General features: G+C 39.7%; 2 protein-coding genes across 2 annotated transcripts; both read right to left on the bottom strand.

Moving 5' to 3' along the window:
- Positions 1–2405: 2405 nt before the first annotated feature.
- On the bottom strand, positions 2406–11552 carry LOC117307141 (plectin-like). The gene is made up of 10 exons (XM_033791811.1): positions 11364–11552; positions 9621–9779; positions 8518–8615; positions 7351–7577; positions 6726–6879; positions 5622–5772; positions 4595–4708; positions 3648–3716; positions 2879–2977; positions 2406–2650 (listed from the first exon to the last, which is right to left on the bottom strand). Exons 1-10 carry the CDS (start codon positions 11403–11405, stop codon positions 2549–2551), a joined length of 1215 nt encoding a protein of 404 aa, XP_033647702.1. The 5' UTR covers positions 11406–11552; the 3' UTR covers positions 2406–2548.
- Positions 11553–13936: 2384 nt separating this feature from the next.
- LOC117307388 (beta-1,3-galactosyl-O-glycosyl-glycoprotein beta-1,6-N-acetylglucosaminyltransferase 4-like) lies at positions 13937–15289 on the bottom strand. Its single transcript, XM_033792127.1, has one exon. It carries the CDS (start codon positions 15287–15289, stop codon positions 13937–13939), a length of 1353 nt encoding a protein of 450 aa, XP_033648018.1.
- Positions 15290–18432: the final 3143 nt, after the last annotated feature.

Below are 18432 nucleotides of genomic sequence, written 5' to 3'. Positions count from 1 at the left end.
TGCACAGAAATAACTTTTTAAGCACCATGTGACAATGTGATTCCCTCCAATAACGGGCGCAAAACATCAGGCAATTGACTTTGCAATAGTCATCTTCTTCTTTTTTCGAACAAAAATTGTCACTATTGCTCTAGAAAAGGCAAAAAGTTTCAATTGGAAAAATGGTAAATGAATCACAAAAATGTGCAAACTACCTGCTCTTTGTTATACTTTACTTTATTTCTTATCTTACAGTCGCCCCCATTTATAAAGCAACATCGGAACTGTTCATAAAATATACTTCAGCATGATTCAAATAACAATCAAAATACAAAATATACAAAAAAACAAAGAACTGGGCATGCATATTTAACATAATTTTGAGGAACGTAGTAACTAAAAATACTTTTCATTATTTTAAATACTGATGGTTTGGTGGAAGTAGTTTAAAACTGGTTCAACCAAAATATACATCGAAGCCGCAGAGAAATGTTCTATTTATGTCATTACTGCAAGATTAAACAAATGCAAATTATAACAATCTAAACTTATGTATCTTTGGTTTGCGGTAACACCATGTGTGGTTCGGGAGACTTCTCAGTTCTGAACCTAATCTCATACTTATAAATTGAAGTGGCAGAGGAAAAACACTGTCAATTAATGCTACATTTATCTCACCAAAATATTAGTTTAAATACAAATACATGTACTGCTTATTACTTGTTGACCGTCTTTTTATTTTGTTTTTAGAATTACATATTTTGTTTGAAAACATTTTTTTTTAGCAAAGTCCTGAGAACCAGTTCTGTCCGTATCAATTTGTACGAGGAACCTCGTTGCTTTAATCTGCTGCTAAAATTTCTTTAAACCTACTGTTCCCATGGTTTGGTTTGAATAAATATCTGCCTAAACAAAAATAAGGAAAACAAGTTTAAAGCACACCTCATTATAACTTACAATGCTTCGGGTGAAACTATTTGTTCAGAGGCAGGAAAACATACTAAACACTCACAACATTTTAAAAACATAACACTTAAAAAGAAGTAACAAACTTCATACATTTTACAGCTCTTAGCAGATTATGCTGTTCTATTTCAGAGGAACAAAGAAAATAACTTAAAGTAGCTGCTTTCAAGGTGTGAAAGAAACTCTCTGAAAAAGTAAAGAAAAAAACTAGCAACTTCAAAGACTTTCCAATTTTGAACACAAATCTTTTCTTTGGCTTAATTAGAACGTTGGTAAAGCTAATGAAGGGGTGATTTATTTGGTACAACTAATTTTCATGGAATGTTTCTCAAGGCAATTTAAAGTCACATCTAAGTTTCTGTTTTGAGTGCTGTTTAGCCAACAACACTGCTTAGACCAAAACTACGGGTGAGAGTCAATAGTGATGAGAAGATTTGGAACTTTGATCCAGATCTTAGTTCATGTTTTTGCCTGGAGTTACAGATGCCATGGAGGTTTTGAAAACACTAGAATCCTCAGGGCAAAAGAAGTAAACCAACGAGCCCGACTTGTTTTCCGTGAGAAAAGTCTGAATTCCAATAAAAGTCTTACGATTTTTTATCCTTGATTTATAGACAGAATCTGAGCTTTGGACCCACAGAAATTTGAAAAAGGAATTTGAGAAAAACCAAAACCAACCCTGAATGCTCAAATCTGCAAATCTGTCCCTGGCTTTTGTTCCAATTTTTAAATCTTGAATTCTACCATATTCGGCAAGAAGCTACATTTTTGAAAGACGTCTATTTACAATACTTTTCATTAAGAATTATTTGCCATAATTAGACAAAAACCTGTGCACAAGCTATTCTGCTACTAGCTAGTGCTGACATTTTTTAAGTCGTCTATTTACAATCAATAAATGTTTGTGTAATAAAGGTAAACCTGGTGACTTTGGAAAAAGTTAAGTACACTTGTTTATAAATTGAATAATCATATACAACAATTAATTTAGAAGTAAACATTTTCGTGGTCAAAAACTATTTATTTATTTATACATATTCTCAATGCGTTTTTGGTGGGAGATTAAGTTAATACTGAATGTTGATGAAGCCAATCAGCACCTCAGCAAGCATTACTCAAAGGAAGCTTTCTACCATCATTATCTTTGAAGTTTGTAAGTTTAATGTAAATCTGTGTATGTTTGTGTTTTGGTCGTACCTGAACCCTTTGAGCCCTTAATCATGCTGTCACCATTGCTGGCCTTGTTCCCGGTATCCAATTACAGTAACTGGATGCTGTTCATTCATTTAACAAAAAAAGGAACCAGACTATTTGCCCTTTCAGCCTCGGTTTGGTTACATTGGGTTTGGTTAGGCCGTGTCCGAAACGGCGGCTTCGGCTACAGCTACGGCTAGATCGCGCGCGTCTGCCTATTCTTCAACACTGGTAGACGCGCTGATCTAGACGTAGCTGTAGCCGAAGTCGTCGTTTCGGATACGGCCTTACATTGATTTGAATGGGAGCAAATCAAGATGGCCGCACCATGATGAAGGTATATATAACTATATGAAGGTATAAGGCACCTCTGACCTTACCCTGTTTGCTAAAATCATCGTCCTCTTCGTCACCATGACGCCACAGGAATATCTCTTGGTCGGTCTTCATTCAATTTGACGGGGTGGGCCTTTAACCTTCGCGCACCTCCAAATACTGGCTCTGCTTGTATCTGTTAGACAGGATTAACCAATAGCAAACATTCAAACAACAGGCTATATAGCTTGTAGTTGATAGAGCACCAAGAGGTTGGAGGTTCAAATCCTGTTTTGTAATTTTTTCTTTGTTCACAAACAACAATTAAATAGTACTGACAGTACAGTTTGCCAGTTGAAAACAATTTTTTTGCAAAAACACGAGTAATGAGAGTAGAATTTTAAACCGTTCTGGAGATGTTTACCTTGGCTGTTCTACTTGTTGTCTCCATTCCACGTATACTCTTCTTCTCTGAGATCCACACAGCTGCTTGTTTGTTCATCGACGCCACAACCTTGCGATGCTGTCAAGAAAGAAAAAACTCAATCAAGTCGTCTTAAAGGCCCATACCACATTTCAAGCAGCACACTAAAGGTTAAAAGGAGGGAGTAATACCTTTCTTTGACCCCCCCCCCCCCCACTCGAACCACACATAGGCATGCAAAGTGCATAGCTTTTTTAAACAAAATCGAGGAAACTGCCATGGACATCAAGACTTTGTACTGTGTTCTTTAATTGCACAGCTAAAACTCAAAACAGGAGTGTACACAAAAGATGACAACCTAACCTGGGCCCAATCTCATGTAGCTGCTTAAGCACATCAAACAGAAGCTAAGCACAAAAACATTATGCTTACCAGACTAAGATTACCAGCCAAAATACTATGATGTGTTGTGCAAAGCAGGAAATAGTTAAGCCCTTTTCACACGACCAAAATGTAGCCAGGGTCCATTGCTACAAAATTTACGAGCGTGGATTGTTTATTTTTTATCACCATCGTAAGATTTTGTCGTAGGTCCAGACCTCAGACAAAATGTAGCAATGTTGGACAAGATTTGACAAGGGACCCTGGACACTCCGAAAATTATTGTCCTTTCACACAGCAGCTCCATAAAATTGGGCCCTTTACTGCATTTGTACTCAAATAAGATTGTATTGCGATCTATTACATAAATGATTCCTTTCATATTTACCTCTTCCTGCTCCCGCTTTAGCCTGATTTGAAGCTCATTACGCTGTGTTGAACATGTTGCAATGTAACGCTGAAAGAATCAATTTGTATCATAAAACCATGTTAAATCAAATCCAGGGATGAGATTGCTGAAATTTCAAAATTCCTGAAAGTGGCTTGCAAGCCTGGGTTACCAGTTTTTCCTTTTTTGGTACCAGAACCTCTCAAATGCTACAATCCGGGGGTTTTACAGAATCTGTGCATCACCAGGAATACAAAACTACAGGTTTTCATTACAGGAAAGCTCCATTAAAGAAAGAAGCCAGAATAGAACATCCTTTTTTTCTGGCAACTCACGCCTGTTATCTCCATGTAATTCCTTTGTAATTTGATGAAAGACTGGTAGGGTCAGAATGGGAGCCATCAAGAAAGACTATTGGGATTAAAAAAGGTACAATCCACAAAATGTAACTATGACTGAGAAAATAAAAGTGTAAACAAATACTTAGAAATTGTAGAAAAACTAAGCCAGTGAGAGGCAAGGAGGAAGAGGAGACCTGGGGTGGATTTCACAAAGAGTTAAGACTAGTCTTATTTCGAGTTAGGACAAGTTACTCGTCCTAACTTAGGACAAGCCTCAAGTTTTTAATGGCTTCTAAAGAGACCTAAGACTAGTTCTAAGTTAGGACTATCTTTGTGAAATAGACACCAGCACCTTAACAAGGTCGACGTCCTACCCGCACAAGTTGACAACAAATACCCCCCCCCCCCCTCAAAAATAAGCCGGAACTATCTATACACCTTTATGATGGAGCAGCCATCTTGATTTTCTCCCGTGTAAATCAATGTAACCAGAACCGAGGCTTGAGAGAGAAATAGTCTGATTCCTTTAGTACAAAGAATGTTATTATGTAATGCTGGTATTGGATGCAAGGAACATGACAAAGATGGTGGGAGTTTTAAGATTACCTGGATGTTCTCTACGTCCCTCTTGGAATCTTTACTGCTCCTCATCAGAGTGGTGTTCTCATCTCGCAATCTCCTCACCTCGCTGTGAAGATCTTTGTTCTCATCCACAAGACACTGGCGAGGCAACACAAATGATATCATCGGTCATCGTCAAGAATCATATTGACACAATGGACTGAGTTGGCGGGGACAGGCAGAGGGGAAGGATGGGGTCAGAAGGGAAGGGTGGGTTCAGAGGGGAAGGGTGGGGTCAGAGGGGAAGAGTGGGGTCGGAGGGGAAGGGTGGGGTCAGAGGGGAAGGGTGGGGTCAGAAGGGTGGGGTCAGAGGAGAAGAGTGGGGTCAGAGGGGAAGGGTGGAGTCAGAGGGGAAAGGTGGGGTCAGAGGGGAAGGGTGGGGTCAGAGGGGAAGAGTGGGGTCAGAAGGGAAGGGTGGGTTCAGAGGGGAAGGGTGGGGTCAGAGGGGAAGAGTGGGGTCAGAGGGGAAGAGTGGGGTCAGAGGGGAAGGGTGGGGTCAGAAGGGTGGGGTCAGAGGAGAAGAGTGGGGTCAGAGGGGAAGGGTGGGGTCAGAGGGGAGTGGGAAGAGACTGTTGGACAGAAACTATTTTGATGCTATTTTAAAGGGTTTGGGTACTTTTGGTAACACAAAACACTATGTCCACATATTTCCTCTAAAATAACACAGTTTAAATATTAAGACGGTTGAACGAGTCCCTTAAAATATAACTTGCTGAGATGCAGCAGTTTTTGAGAAATGAGTAAAGCAATGCCACGCAAATATGTTTTACACGCTCAAATAATTTTCGTGACTTGTTCGACTCATTTCTAAAAACTACAAAACCCCAGCAAGCAATAGGGGAATCTTTCTACCGTCATTATCTTCAAACTGTGTGAGTTTGATGTAAATCTGTGGACATTGTGTTTTCCGCCTACAAAAAGTACCCAGACCCTTTAACAATAAAGACCAAAAAAAAACATTTTATATTTCTAACAGCTTAAGAGGAGGTGGGCAGGGCTAAAGCCAACTCACCAAGTACTTGGGATCCATGTTTTGTGGTCGCATTTGGCCGGCTGCTTTAGCCATGGACATCGGCGCCTGGAAGAGATAGGGCTGTGTTGGTGAATTACGGGTCTGAAGGGACATAGGAGTCAATTCCCGGGTTGACTTTGCACTCTTTTTCCTGGAAGGGAACATAAGAATGTATCAACTTCCTTCATTAAATGCTTTTAAAACTTAAAATAAGTTGAACCATCAACAATAGACACATACTGTAGAGTAATTGTACTTTTGACAGTTTGAAATAATCATGTTTAAAACTAGGGTTAAAGGTTGGTAAAATGAATGATTCAAGATTTGGGGGATAAAAACTGAAACCTTTTTTGTTATAATTCTCTCTGTGTAGTGAGTTGGCCGCGCTGTGTGTGAAAGTCAAAACGAAAAAGGCCTTGCACCAAGACTTCACGCGCATGAATGCATATCCGAAAACTGTCTCGAATGCATACCGAAAAAAGTGTAACACACATACGTACAAAGCTCAAGGACGGCGGAAATTGGATAAGTTTACAGAGTTTCTTACTTTATTAGGCCTTTTAACAAGAAAGGCATTCATGAATGGGAATAAAAGAGTAGTGACTCGTTCTTAAACTGCCCTTTAAAAACTTGCAGGGTTAAAGGCAGTGGACACTATTGGTAATTGCTCAAAATAATAACCATCATAAAACCTTTCTTGTTTACGAGTAATGGGGAGAGGTTGATGGTATCAAACATTGTGAGAAACAGCTCCCTCTGAAGTGACGTAGTTTTCGAGAAAGAAGTAATTTTCCACGAATTTGATTTCGTGACCTCAAGTTTAGAATTTGGGGTCTCGAAATCAAGCATCAGAAAGCACACAACTTCATGTGACAAGGGTGTTCTTTTTCATTATTATCTCGCAACTTCGACGACCGATTGAGCACAAATTTTCACAGGTTTGTTATTTTATGCATATGTTGAGATACACAAACTGTGAAGACTAGTCTTTGACAATGACCAATAGTGTACAGTGTCTTTAAGCAAGCCAAGTGAGATTCTAGCATGTGACTACAGTGTGAACATTGGGTTAAACAAAGAAGTAACTTTTTTTTGGATAAATACCTCCTCCTTGTTAATGTGTTTGAATTAATGTCAGTTCTGCTCTTCTCATTATCTTCATTTTTGGCCTTTTCGGTCTCGTACAGTTTCTGAAATTCCTCTGATGTCTTCTGAGCTTTCTTTGTTTCTGTCTCGAGACTGTCCAATCTGTCTTCAGCTATAAATAGAAGGGAGAAAAGAAGACATTCCAATGAACTGACAAGTCACAATGATATAATTAATCAACAATAATAAACAGTTTTTATAAAGCCACATATCACTGTGAGGTCCCTATATGCTGTGAAGGGAAAACCAACTGTTTTACAGAGTAAACAAATAAAATTAAAAATTATAAGCACTTCTGAGACATACGTAGCTAAATTGATAAAGATCAATTGTTCATTTTGTTTATTTTAAATAAGAAAATCTTAATAATAATAATAATAATAGCAGGCATTTGTAATGCGCCATATCAATCAGAGAAATGTTAACGGCGCAGAGACAACGTAAACACAACACTATGTACTTATCCAGTGAAAAGAAAGCAAAATGACAACTAGAAACAATAATTAACAACAAAACAAAACTACAAATTAAAGAAAAAAGTACACCTTGAAAAGGTGAATTTTCAGAGCAACTTTGAACTCACCATCTTTAGCAGTTTTGTCCAATCTATCCAGTACGCTTCTCATTTTCTTCTGCGACTCTTCCACGTCGCTATGTAGCTCTTGATTGGTTTGATCAATCTCAGACGTCCGGGCCAGCTGCTCGGCTAGTCTGGCTTCCAGCTCTGCCTTGTCCTTCTGCAGCTCTACATTGAAGTCCAGCTGCGTGATTAACTGCTGACGCACCGAGGACATAGTGGTATCAGACACCCTGGAGAAATTGTAACAAAAATAACGGTTAAGTTTGTCCATGAAATCAGACAAAAATTAATCAGTTAAAGGCAGTGGACACTATTGGTAATTACTCAAAATAATTATTATCACGAAACGTAACTTGGTACGAGTAATGGGGAGAGGTTAATAGTGAAAAACATTGTGAGAAATGGCTCCCTCTGAAGTAATGTAGTTTTTGAGAAAGAAGTTATTTTCCGCAAATTTGATTTCGAGACCTCAGATTTAGAATTAGAGGTCTCGAAATCAAGCATCTGAAAGCACACAACTTCATTATTATCTCGCAACTTCCGACGACCAATTGAGCTCAAATTTTCACAGGTTCGTTATTTTATGCATATATGTTGAGATACACCAAGTGAGAAGACTGTTCTTTGACAATTGTCCAGGGTCTTTAAACAGCCGCACATTTTTGTTCACCCTCAGTTCACAACTCGAGGACCACAGGAAAATCAAATGCGTCTGCGTCCCATATCAAACTCGGCCTTCGGCATCGTTGGCTGTGGGACGCAGACGTCCTGTATTTTTACAAACTCATTTCGCATTTGTGTGATGATAAATAATAATTTGCATGTATTGGATTCTCTTTGAGATGTGCTTCGCTTGCGACACAATTTTCAAGATATGTCCGCAATCACAAACCTGGATACCTGCTAAGAACTCACTCTGCGGTATTGAAGTTAATAATGATCCACTAAAAGCTACAGTAGTAGTCCCAGCCGATTTTTCAACTTTCCGCCCAGGTAATAGATAAAAAGCAGGACAGGTTTTTTGTTCATAACTGAGAAGTTTGCCGAATTCCAAAAACCCACTCCGCGGTAGTAGAATATAAAGCAAAACAGTTCAAAAAAAAAAAAAAAACTTTACCTGGCAAGTGGACACACATGGTGTTACTGCAAACCGAAATGTATTTCACAAACCTGTTTAGTCCGGCGTACTTGTCGTCGTCACTGTGACGGACTAACTCCTTAATCTGCTCCTCCAGAACTGCACATTGACTCTCTGCAATCTCATGGACCTGGGAGAAAGTCAACACAACATACATTTTAGTTTGAATCAAACATTATTATACACATATTGACTGGCAATGAGGTAACTAGTGTACGTCTTGTCCCCCGAGGGACTTTGAGTGACCAGAGGAGGGACCTATTTCCCGAGGCCGATCACTAGACTATATTAGTTCATCCCACGTGACCGTGTTTCAGCCAACCACAATACAGAAAAAGTAAGAGGTGTGTTACAATACATTATACTACATCTACGCATGAATACGCTTTATAACTCATGCGTAATGTAAATACAATTTTTGGTGATACAGCATCTTGCACTGACAAACCAAATTTTAGTGCTTTACAAACTTGGTCCAGTACCAACTGGGCCCCAATGCGTAAGTCACTAGACAAATTTGTTTGACCTTACAAGTGATTTGCATTTTTGCATCATTCGTCTGTGAAGCAAGAACCGCCGGCAAGCTAGCTTGCCTTTTGCACGAGTGGCAGTTACTATATTTATAAACAAACACTGTGCTAAGGGTAAGCACCCTTAAAAAAACGTTTACCTGCTTTATAAAACTGGCCCCTTCTTGTGGACAGTCAAGCTAATAATTGTTTTACTATTATAAAGTACCTTATAGTTTGGTACCATTGAGTCAAAAAATAAACTGAAATTTAAAGGCACTTTTAAGTGGACACTCAATAATAATCGTTAGTGCAAAAACTTACTTGGAAACGAGCAATTGAGAGCTGTTGATTTGCGTACAATTTTGTGAGAAACGACTCAGTCTGAAGTAACAGAGTCTTTGAGAAAGAGGTAATTTCTCAATCAGATAATAAAAGACTTCCTAAGCTGAAGCCTTTTATTGTGCATATGAAAGCACATATTTTCTTGCAACTTCGATGACCAATCGATTCCAAATTTACACAGGTTTTTATGCATTGGGATACACCAAGTGAGAAAACTGGTCTTTAACAATAACCAAAGGTGGCGAGTGCCTTTAGGTACTAAGCCTCAGACGGACCCTTACCTGTTTGCTCGAGTCTTGGCACATCTGTAGACTTTGTGTAAACAGGGCTTGGTCCAATCCAGAATTGTCAATGGAGTTTACTGCAACCTCAATGTGTTCAAGATGCTGAAGGACACCTTCATTTCTATCTAGGATCACCTTCAACTGCAGTTGAAATGTCTACGATTTCAGAAGAACAAGACAACAAAATAATCAGCACGCTAAATCACTTCATTCACACTGTGAGCAATATAATGAAGTAAGCTTGGGTAATACCACGATATTATCGAATATCACGACACTATTTTGGAAACGATTTCGATATCGGATCGATTTGGTTTTAATCTAAGTATCGCAATATCGCGATGTATTTCCTAGCTGGGACATCTTGCACCCCATAGGTTTGGAGTAAAACCAGAAGAATAGGTCATTAGTACACCTCTCTTATGCTATGATTGTCTCTTCTACAACTTTCACTGGGAGTTTGAAGACTGATGATGTCAAATTTAATTAATCGCGATTATATGGAATATCGCGATATATGTTGTCAGCGATATATCGTTAATAAAATAAATCTTTCTTAATAAAATAAATCGATATCGCCCAAGCTTATAATGAAGCCCGACTGCTATCTGTCAATGTCAATACTAACCTGCCCCAATTGATTCATTAGGACAAAGTTGTCGCGCCATGTCATGTCTGCATCTATTTAACGGTTGACTTATGTTCAAGAGTTCTTTTAAAATTAAAGTGCATTTAAAATTTGTTGTCATGAGTTGTCCTGAGGGCTCGGGAGTTGTTGGTATTTAGTGCGACCTAATCGTTTTCCACTAGCGGAACGAACCTCATACCTACTTAGTTAGGATCACCAGCAGACCTTATTAATATTATTATAAAGTTATTGCAAACCGATTGTTTAACGTTGCCAGTTTATTGCTCCATTGATGTTGCTGAGGGGGGGGGGGGGGGGGGGGGGGGGGGTGGATGGTCAAAAAGCAACGAACTTGTGAAGGAAAAGGGGGCCATCATACAATGCCTTTCATTCCCGCATCCCCACGCAGGGTCCAGGGAAAAGAAAGGCAGTCGAGTAAAAATGCCTTTCAGTAGCCTAGTTTCACTTTCATTTTCACTTCAGCCATGATTGAAGTTTTGGATAACTTTCCGTATGGCGCCACCACTTTTTCACTAATTTTTACAAAAAGGGTTATCTAATTGAGGTAAATAAGATACTATATTATTTCATATCGAATGAAAAAGTGGTGGCGCCATACGGAAACTTTTCTGAAGTTTTCAACAAAATCAGCCAGGTGGGTATTATCTTCCAATACAAATTTTAAAAATGCAAATTAAGTTCATCTTCCCTACCGCCAGCCATGCGAGCCCGGCCCAGCCGAGCGGTGCAAGTTCAAAAATCAAAGGATTTCCCTAACCCCATCCCATGTTCGTTTACCACACAACCTAAATTTTAAAACCAAAAACTTCCAAACTAGGCCTACCCAATAATATTTTGTCATGATTGTAAAATTTACAGTAAATGTAACTAGCTAGGCCTATATTATATAACTTAAGTAAAGTCAGTCAGTGAGGGACTAAGCCTAAGTTGTTATATTTATTAGTTGTTTTTTACAAACATGAAAAAATACATTTTGAAAACAACACTCAGATTCAGAATAATTCCGAAGAAGCACTAAAAGTGAAACTTCATTCTACTAACTAACTAAGCATGCTAAGTAAAACAAAGAAAAAGAAAAGAAAAAAACGTACCTGCAGTCGTTTGTAAAGATCTTCCACATCACTGGTCGCCATTTTCACCAAAATAGTCTAGGCCCTATCCTAGCCCTACTCTCTAATGATCAGTCCATTGATTGAGGTAGAATTGTTATTGAATAATGCTATTGATTACAATGTTCTGTGAATGATACTTCTTGAATGACTGATCGATTGTGCGGCTGTGTGTTATCCCGAACGATAAATAAATAAGGTCATGTGTTGTTAGGTCTAAAAAGTTCAAAGGTCACAACAGAATTAAATGCGCGGCTTGCCAGAGCCCGCCCTCTCGTGTTGGAAGTCTTCCAAGCAAAGTCATCGGGTCTTATGCTTTGTACCGGACCGGTGATATTATGTCGAGATTAATATAAATAGTTTAAACACTGTTAATGTGTTCTTATGCTCTTGCTTTTGCTATTTTCTTGCTCTCTTATTTAAAAAAAAACATTGGTCGAAAACAAGGGAACCGTTTTGTAGTTGGGCTTGGGCCCGCTTCATGGCCCGGGAATATTTTTTACTAGTACTCTTTGGTGCATTCTCACTATTTGTTGAGCATGATCACGAGGCAAAGTTTCATTAGATTTTCCCAAATTTATTGCAATTAATTTCCTTGATTTCTACACGTAACTCCGTTGTCCTTTATAAGTTCTTTTTCTCTAGTAATCCATTTTCTGTCCTTTTTGTTTGTGCCGATGTGGCCGAAATTAAAAACACAACATAATAAAACGTCTTATTATTATATCATAATCCATTTCGAACGGGGATTTCACACTGATGAGGAACACTTCGAACACGTAAGTCTGATGATCGAAACATTGGAAATTGCGTTTTGTATAGGTTCACTACCGCCAAAAAGACTTACACTCTCCCGATCCCCTGGCTCTTTTTATAGTTCCCCTTCATCAAATTTTCATCAAAATGACCCAAAAATGGCATTGTACACTGACCGACGCATGAGCCAAAAAGACTTACACTCTCCCGTGCTTTTTGTATAGTTCCCCTTCATCAAGTTTTCATCAAATGACCCAAAATGGCATTGTACACTGACCGACGCATGAGCCAAAAAGACTTACAGTCTCCCCGTGCTTTTTGTGTAGCTCCCCTTCATCAAGTTTTCATCAAATGACCCAAAATGGCATTGTACACTGACCGACGCATGAGCCAAAAAGACTTACAGTCTCCCGTGCTCTTTTTATAGTTCCCCTTCATCAAGTTTTCATCAAATGACCCAAAATGGCATTGTACACTGACCGACGCATGACCCAAAAAGACTACAGAAATCACCCCCCCCCCCCCAAAAAAAAAAAAAAAAAAAAAAAAAAAAAAAAAAATAATAAATAATAAATAAAAAAAACGACAATAAAAAGTGACAAAACATGATGAGTGGAGTTCCAGGCTTAAAGGGGCAATGTCGTCACAGTCTGCTTTGGGGCATGGTGCGGGTGAACAAACTTTCAACCCACGTGCTACAGGAACAAAATTGACTGCTTTTGCTCCTGCTATGGTTAAAACTCTGACTCCCTCGGTGATACCCGGACCCCAAGTTCCATCCCCCCCCCCCTCGGCTGCGCCTCGGGAAAATAGAACGCTCTGGGTCACCTCAGGAGTCGTAGTTTAACCCATCTAGCACTCAACCCAAAAGCAGCCATTGTGTACAGTCACATACAGCCATATAGGTCTATAGCTATCATGAGACTTAATCACGGTGCAGGCCGTCTTGTATTTCTCCCATCGTTATCAAGGTTACCAAACCGAGGCTGGACGAACAAACTAGTCTGGTTCCAATTTGCAAAATGATTATTAGCATTCATTATTGGTATTCGACACGAGGAACATGACCACTGGAGGCAGTATTCAGAAGCCATTCAGCAGACTGAGATAAAAAGAGAGAGAGAAAGAGAGAGAGAGAGGGGGCAGTATTGCGTGAGAACTATACACCGTGACGACTATAACATAACGACTTGTCCACACGTGGGTATAGTATTCGATCAGCAGTAGACAGAAATAATTAATAGCTTAAGCATAAGGATAATAGCTAGAGCAAAACACCGGTAGGTTCGAGTGGCGTCATCGGCACACAAGTACCATTGATACCATAATCATTTACTCTGAACCATTGATAGATGTAAATATCTTTCTTAAAAAGGACATAAAGAGCGAGGTGGCCAGGGTTTTAAAACTCGTTACAAAGTCCGTGAGGTTTTATGCTAACAACTATTTTGAGTAATTACCAATAGTGTCCACTGCCTTTAATGGCCCGGGACATTGTAAGGATTACTTACTCGTTTACGCTTTCTCATCCTTGTTGTCTTTAATATAACTAGACATTAGGTGTCTGTGAACAAACACAAATATTAAAGTTCAGTGTCGTTTTAAATCGCTCCTGACCAGACCTTTAAAGGTGAGATTGACCTTTGACATGCCCCTTATTTTTAATTTAACTTTACCTATTATTATACAAACAATCATATTTTATTAATGATTTAATTTAACGTGAAATACTGAAAAGCTATTCACAAAAGTGAGTGACAAGTCTCTTTTTACACTACAAGTGTTCGTTTAAAGATGACTCACGGCCGTTTCATGTGTTCGGTGGGGAACTTTGGCAAATGATTAGATTCAAGGGGATGAGTACTTCTGAAATCAAGCTGCTCTTCCAAACACTGAATCGTCACCGGATCAAAACTGTAGTGAAACTTATTGGCAAAGAGATTCGGTGCTGCACTGAGATATTGAAGGTAATCGATGGCAAAAATACATACAAGCCGGACTATTGTACCGTACAGACAGTCAGGTTTCGAGCCATTTTCCCACTTCACAAAGCGAAAGGCGTGTCCGGGCCGAGACGAACTTACCGGGAACCCTCCCGGTGCGCCTGGGGCGCGGTGTAGGGTCGACCAGAAGTTTTCATCGGGACTATACGTGTCTTTTGACCACTCAAGCAGGTCCAAAGCATGACGGTCTTTCAGGGCATACTCAATGAACTGCCGCGTTCCTGCAAAGTAGGCGTTACCATTATACACAGTGAAGTTGTGGGGAGGGGGAGTTTTGCGGAACTTTGTCTGTGTCACTTTTCCGTTCTTGATGATATGGTGGAAGGACGTCCATCTTTCTTTGACGTAATATGGGACTATGCTCTTCACATCATTTGTGCCATTGTAAAATTGTAGCTGGCGGACAATTTCTAGATTAGTTTTGAGCGGGAAATCCTGTCCACAGAGATTGATGAGATAACGCCAATCGAAGCCCGCCGCCTGAGGGCCTATTAAGTCATTCATGCAGTTGAGATCTGCTCGTAGACGTGTAAATCCTGCGTACTGCACCTCTTCTAGTTTTGACGCAATGAAAACATTAGGGAAGCAAGAAGCGATGCCGCGGATGGCACGATGAAAGTCATGTGGTGAGTTCAGATCCGGGTGGATGCAATAAATGTTCTGTGGTTGATAGATCGCACGGAGTAATCTCTCAACCTGGGCTGAAGTGGTGTGAGTGATGATAGTGTAGGCTATAGGGAACTTGGCCTCGTCCGTGGACATGGGGTGAGTTGGGTATCTCGCACCGGAGCGAAACGCTTTACAGTCCTGCGTCCATTGCCGGACTTCGACATCACTCGGGACCGGCAGCGACCCGTTGTTTCGGGCTCGCTCTCTCGCTAAAGACTCAGCCGTGTCTCTAACAGCAACACTGTCACCGGCAAATAGAACAGGGCAGTTCACATCCCAGTGTCTGTGATAAGTAAACGAGTTCCGAGAACTGACATCATCGGTCGTGGAATGGTGTGATAATGACGCGGGAGATTCAGTTGAATTCACGGGCGGCGGTGGCGGCCTTTGTGGCACGCGTCCGAACAATCTCACGCTTGGTGCTGGCTTTGTGTTGGGTACAGTCAAGAGTTTCTGGCATAAACCAAGGATGATAATCATTGTAGCTACAAGAAAAGCAAGAACTTTTCGTCCGGTGTTGGTTTTAACGATTAAATTCATCTTAATCATTATAGGTTACGGTCAGAAACCACTGTGTATACCGCACATCGGACGTTGATAAACTTTCACGTCGGGCGGGCTTCTTCACTACACAGCTTTGCACAGCTTGGCTTTGCATTTTATACGGGTATGTGCAGCCATTGGCCCTTTGATTTATGGCGGACACTACATCCATGGAGGAATTAATTAAGAGGACACTGTTTGGATTGAGTGCATACAGACAAAATGAAACTATACAATTATGCGTGCAATGTCCACTAAACATACAATGTTTTGTTGGCACAACTTACTATGTGATGTTGCGAATGTTTATCAGAACGCCTTTAACAAGTATATTATTTGCAGTTCGAACGGGAAGAATTCCCGTGAATTTTGAACGACAATGACTGTCGTTTGTTTCCTGCAAAAAAGCCATTTTGCTTTCTGTTTCTATTAAATCATTGTGTATTTAAACACGAACTTTCGTTGTGTAAATACAAATTTAAAAAAGACATCTGCTTGCCAGCTGCCAAATAGTTTCAGCTGATCAAGCGCAGTGGACGCAGGACATTGTTGACACGTAGGCCTATGGGTTTCTCTTTTGTCCACTTCATCAATGGCAAGTTTGACCAATCAATACATTGTCTTCCTTCATATTGTTGTAACTGTGCCATAATTTGCTCATAATTGTTTTCTGTTTAATAGTTGTTACAACTGTGCATCGGGGATAAAAGATGTAGATGTAGTTCCTCAGTACATGTAGATCCTGAACAGGCTTTGATGAGATGAGTAGATGTAAAGAACATTAAAGGCAGTGAAAACTATTGGCAATTGTCAAAGACTAGCCTTCACAGTTGGTGTATCTCAACATATGCATAAATTGGAATTGGGCACCGGAAAGAAAACGTGATGGACTTGTGAACAAGTCAGTTATTGTTTGTCGCGGTGATGCCCCTCACGCAACTATTCACATCTCGCTATAACGTTAGCTGCTGACAAGTCGTTACAATTTCTTTTCTTCCGATCTTTACTCTTAAGCTTCACTTCTGGCTGCTGAAAAGTGGTATGGCACTTTTTGACATATGCTGTCTTAATTCGAAAAAGGAGGACGGCGCCCCAGTTGGGCCAAACTCTGGACTCACACTGACACTGTGTGCCAAAACCACATGCTTGACAAAACGGCACATTTCCCGTCCACTGCCCGGGATAGAAAATGTATCTTGATAACTGCATGCCTGACCCCGATGCCCCTTTAAATGTTTTAACAAAAATTTAAGTTTTCCCATTCGATTGGGTACATTTATAACGTTGTATAAGAAATATGGCTCCGCACGACCGACACTAAGTCTTCTTTGAGGAACACACAGGCAATCCTCGTCATACCCCTGGCTGGTCATTATGTCTTGGAGCCCCTTGAAACGTTCTAGTAGAAATGTGCGACTCACTTCAAGGAGAACACGCCTTGGTGCCCTTGCCCTTTAAAAAAACAATGCATCAGGCCTGCAACTGCAGTTGTACTAACGTCCAACAGACTACAACATACTTTTTTGAGTTTCCAATGGTGGCGAGCAGCCTCTTATGCGCGCACACGAGGAATTTAAAATTGAGTACACAAAACAGATCGAAATGCGCGCCCTCTCGCGTCAAATTAAGTGCCAATCCCTACAATACAAACAATTAATGAAACTGTAAGAGGGGAAACAAACAGTTTTCTTCTCACTATTTGAGTTTATTCTAATAGAGACAAAAATTACAATTGTATTTTACTTACGTTGTCTTCACACATCACATACAAAATGACCACCAAACATTATTGATAAAAATGTATAACGACAAACATTAATTAAAAGCTACAATCATAAACTTGCCATTTTTACTCTTTTGGGGTGTGATGTGGTTTTTGTAACTGGTAAGCTTCTGCCCCACTTGATTGTATTAATCTATAAATGGATTACACTAAGCATCATTGATCACCATATTTGATGAAATGTGCACACGAGCAAGGCTATCATTGGCCAAGAGTTTTGCGCAGTGCGTACATGCGTGTCCTTTTCTACTGTTAAATTTTGTTTTACCCATACACATGTGCACCGGTGTGTTTTAGCACTGTATACTCTGTACTTTCCCTGCTCTGTGAAAAACAAAAAACAGGCATATCACTCTGGTGGGATTCGAACCCAAAACCTTTGCAATTCTCACCAACTAGACCACCGAGATAGCGCAGTAGCTAGAGGCAGTTCAAATTGAATGGATCAAAGACCACTGGGAATAATTGCAAAGCAGTTTGTGTTTTCTAGCATTAAAACCAGGCAGGCTTGAATATTTAATTCTGATACGATTGGTCACTCTTGTATTATAACTAATACATGGTAGTATCACAATCATACATTGTTTAACATCATAATGTTAAAACTGTGTATCATTTTAATAGATGATTGTCCAGTTCAATTAAAACTATCAACTTTATGAGGAAAAAAAATCATTGATTGATTATTTTATTCTTATTTGAATATTCCTAAATAGTCTCTCTAGAAAGACTCTCTGGGATAAATGACAATATTAAAATACTTGTATTTTAGAAAGGTGCTATTATAATAACTATAATTATTCATAGCTTTATATTTCAATACACTTCAAGGACAAAATCTAACACCGCTTGTGTAAAGCTGCAGCAAATATCTAAAGGAACACATTGCCCTGGATCAGTCGAGTTGGTCTATAAAAGGCGTTTGCAATCGTTCGAATAAAATGCATGCGTTTGGAAAGCTGTTTTAAAAGATGTTTTATGGGAGTCAAAAATTGACTCCCATAAATGGCCAACCGTGTTGGTCGACAAGGTTAAAGGAAAACCGCGCAATTTCGAGGCATCTTTGAATGGATCATTATATTCTACTTTTACAACATCTTTCTACCCATATGCATTTTATAACAAACAGCTACAAACATTTTTCAAAGACCAACTCGACCTATCCAAGGCAACGTGTTCCTTTATGCTCGAGCTCAGAACTGTGTACATTATTCAAAGAGTTGTGACATGGGGAGGGGGGGGGGAACACAGTAGGAACAAGTTTTCTGTTGTCATGTGACAACTCGACGCCATTGTC

Source organism: Asterias rubens, chromosome 2 (genome assembly GCF_902459465.1).
Source record: "Asterias rubens chromosome 2, eAstRub1.3, whole genome shotgun sequence".
Lineage (NCBI taxonomy): Eukaryota > Metazoa > Echinodermata > Asteroidea > Forcipulatida > Asteriidae > Asterias > Asterias rubens.
The sequence above is the reverse complement of the archived record's forward strand: the minus strand, read 5'-3'. Positions and strand labels throughout refer to the sequence as shown.

Excerpts from the sequence above, each read along its gene's own strand:
- LOC117307388 (XM_033792127.1), bottom strand. The coding sequence starts at position 15,289 with ATGATTATCATCCTTGGTTTATGCCAGAAACTCTTGACTGTACCCAAC.
- LOC117307141 (XM_033791811.1), bottom strand. The coding sequence starts at position 11,405 with ATGGCGACCAGTGATGTGGAAGATCTTTACAAACGACTGCAG. Across the intron at positions 5,773-6,725 it reads AACACATTAACAAGGAGGAG|GAAAAAGAGTGCAAAGTCAA; the intron begins GTATTTATCCAA and ends GTTCCCTTCCAG. Across the intron at positions 2,978-3,647 it reads TAAAGCGGGAGCAGGAAGAG|CATCGCAAGGTTGTGGCGTC; the intron begins GTAAATATGAAA and ends CTTTCTTGACAG.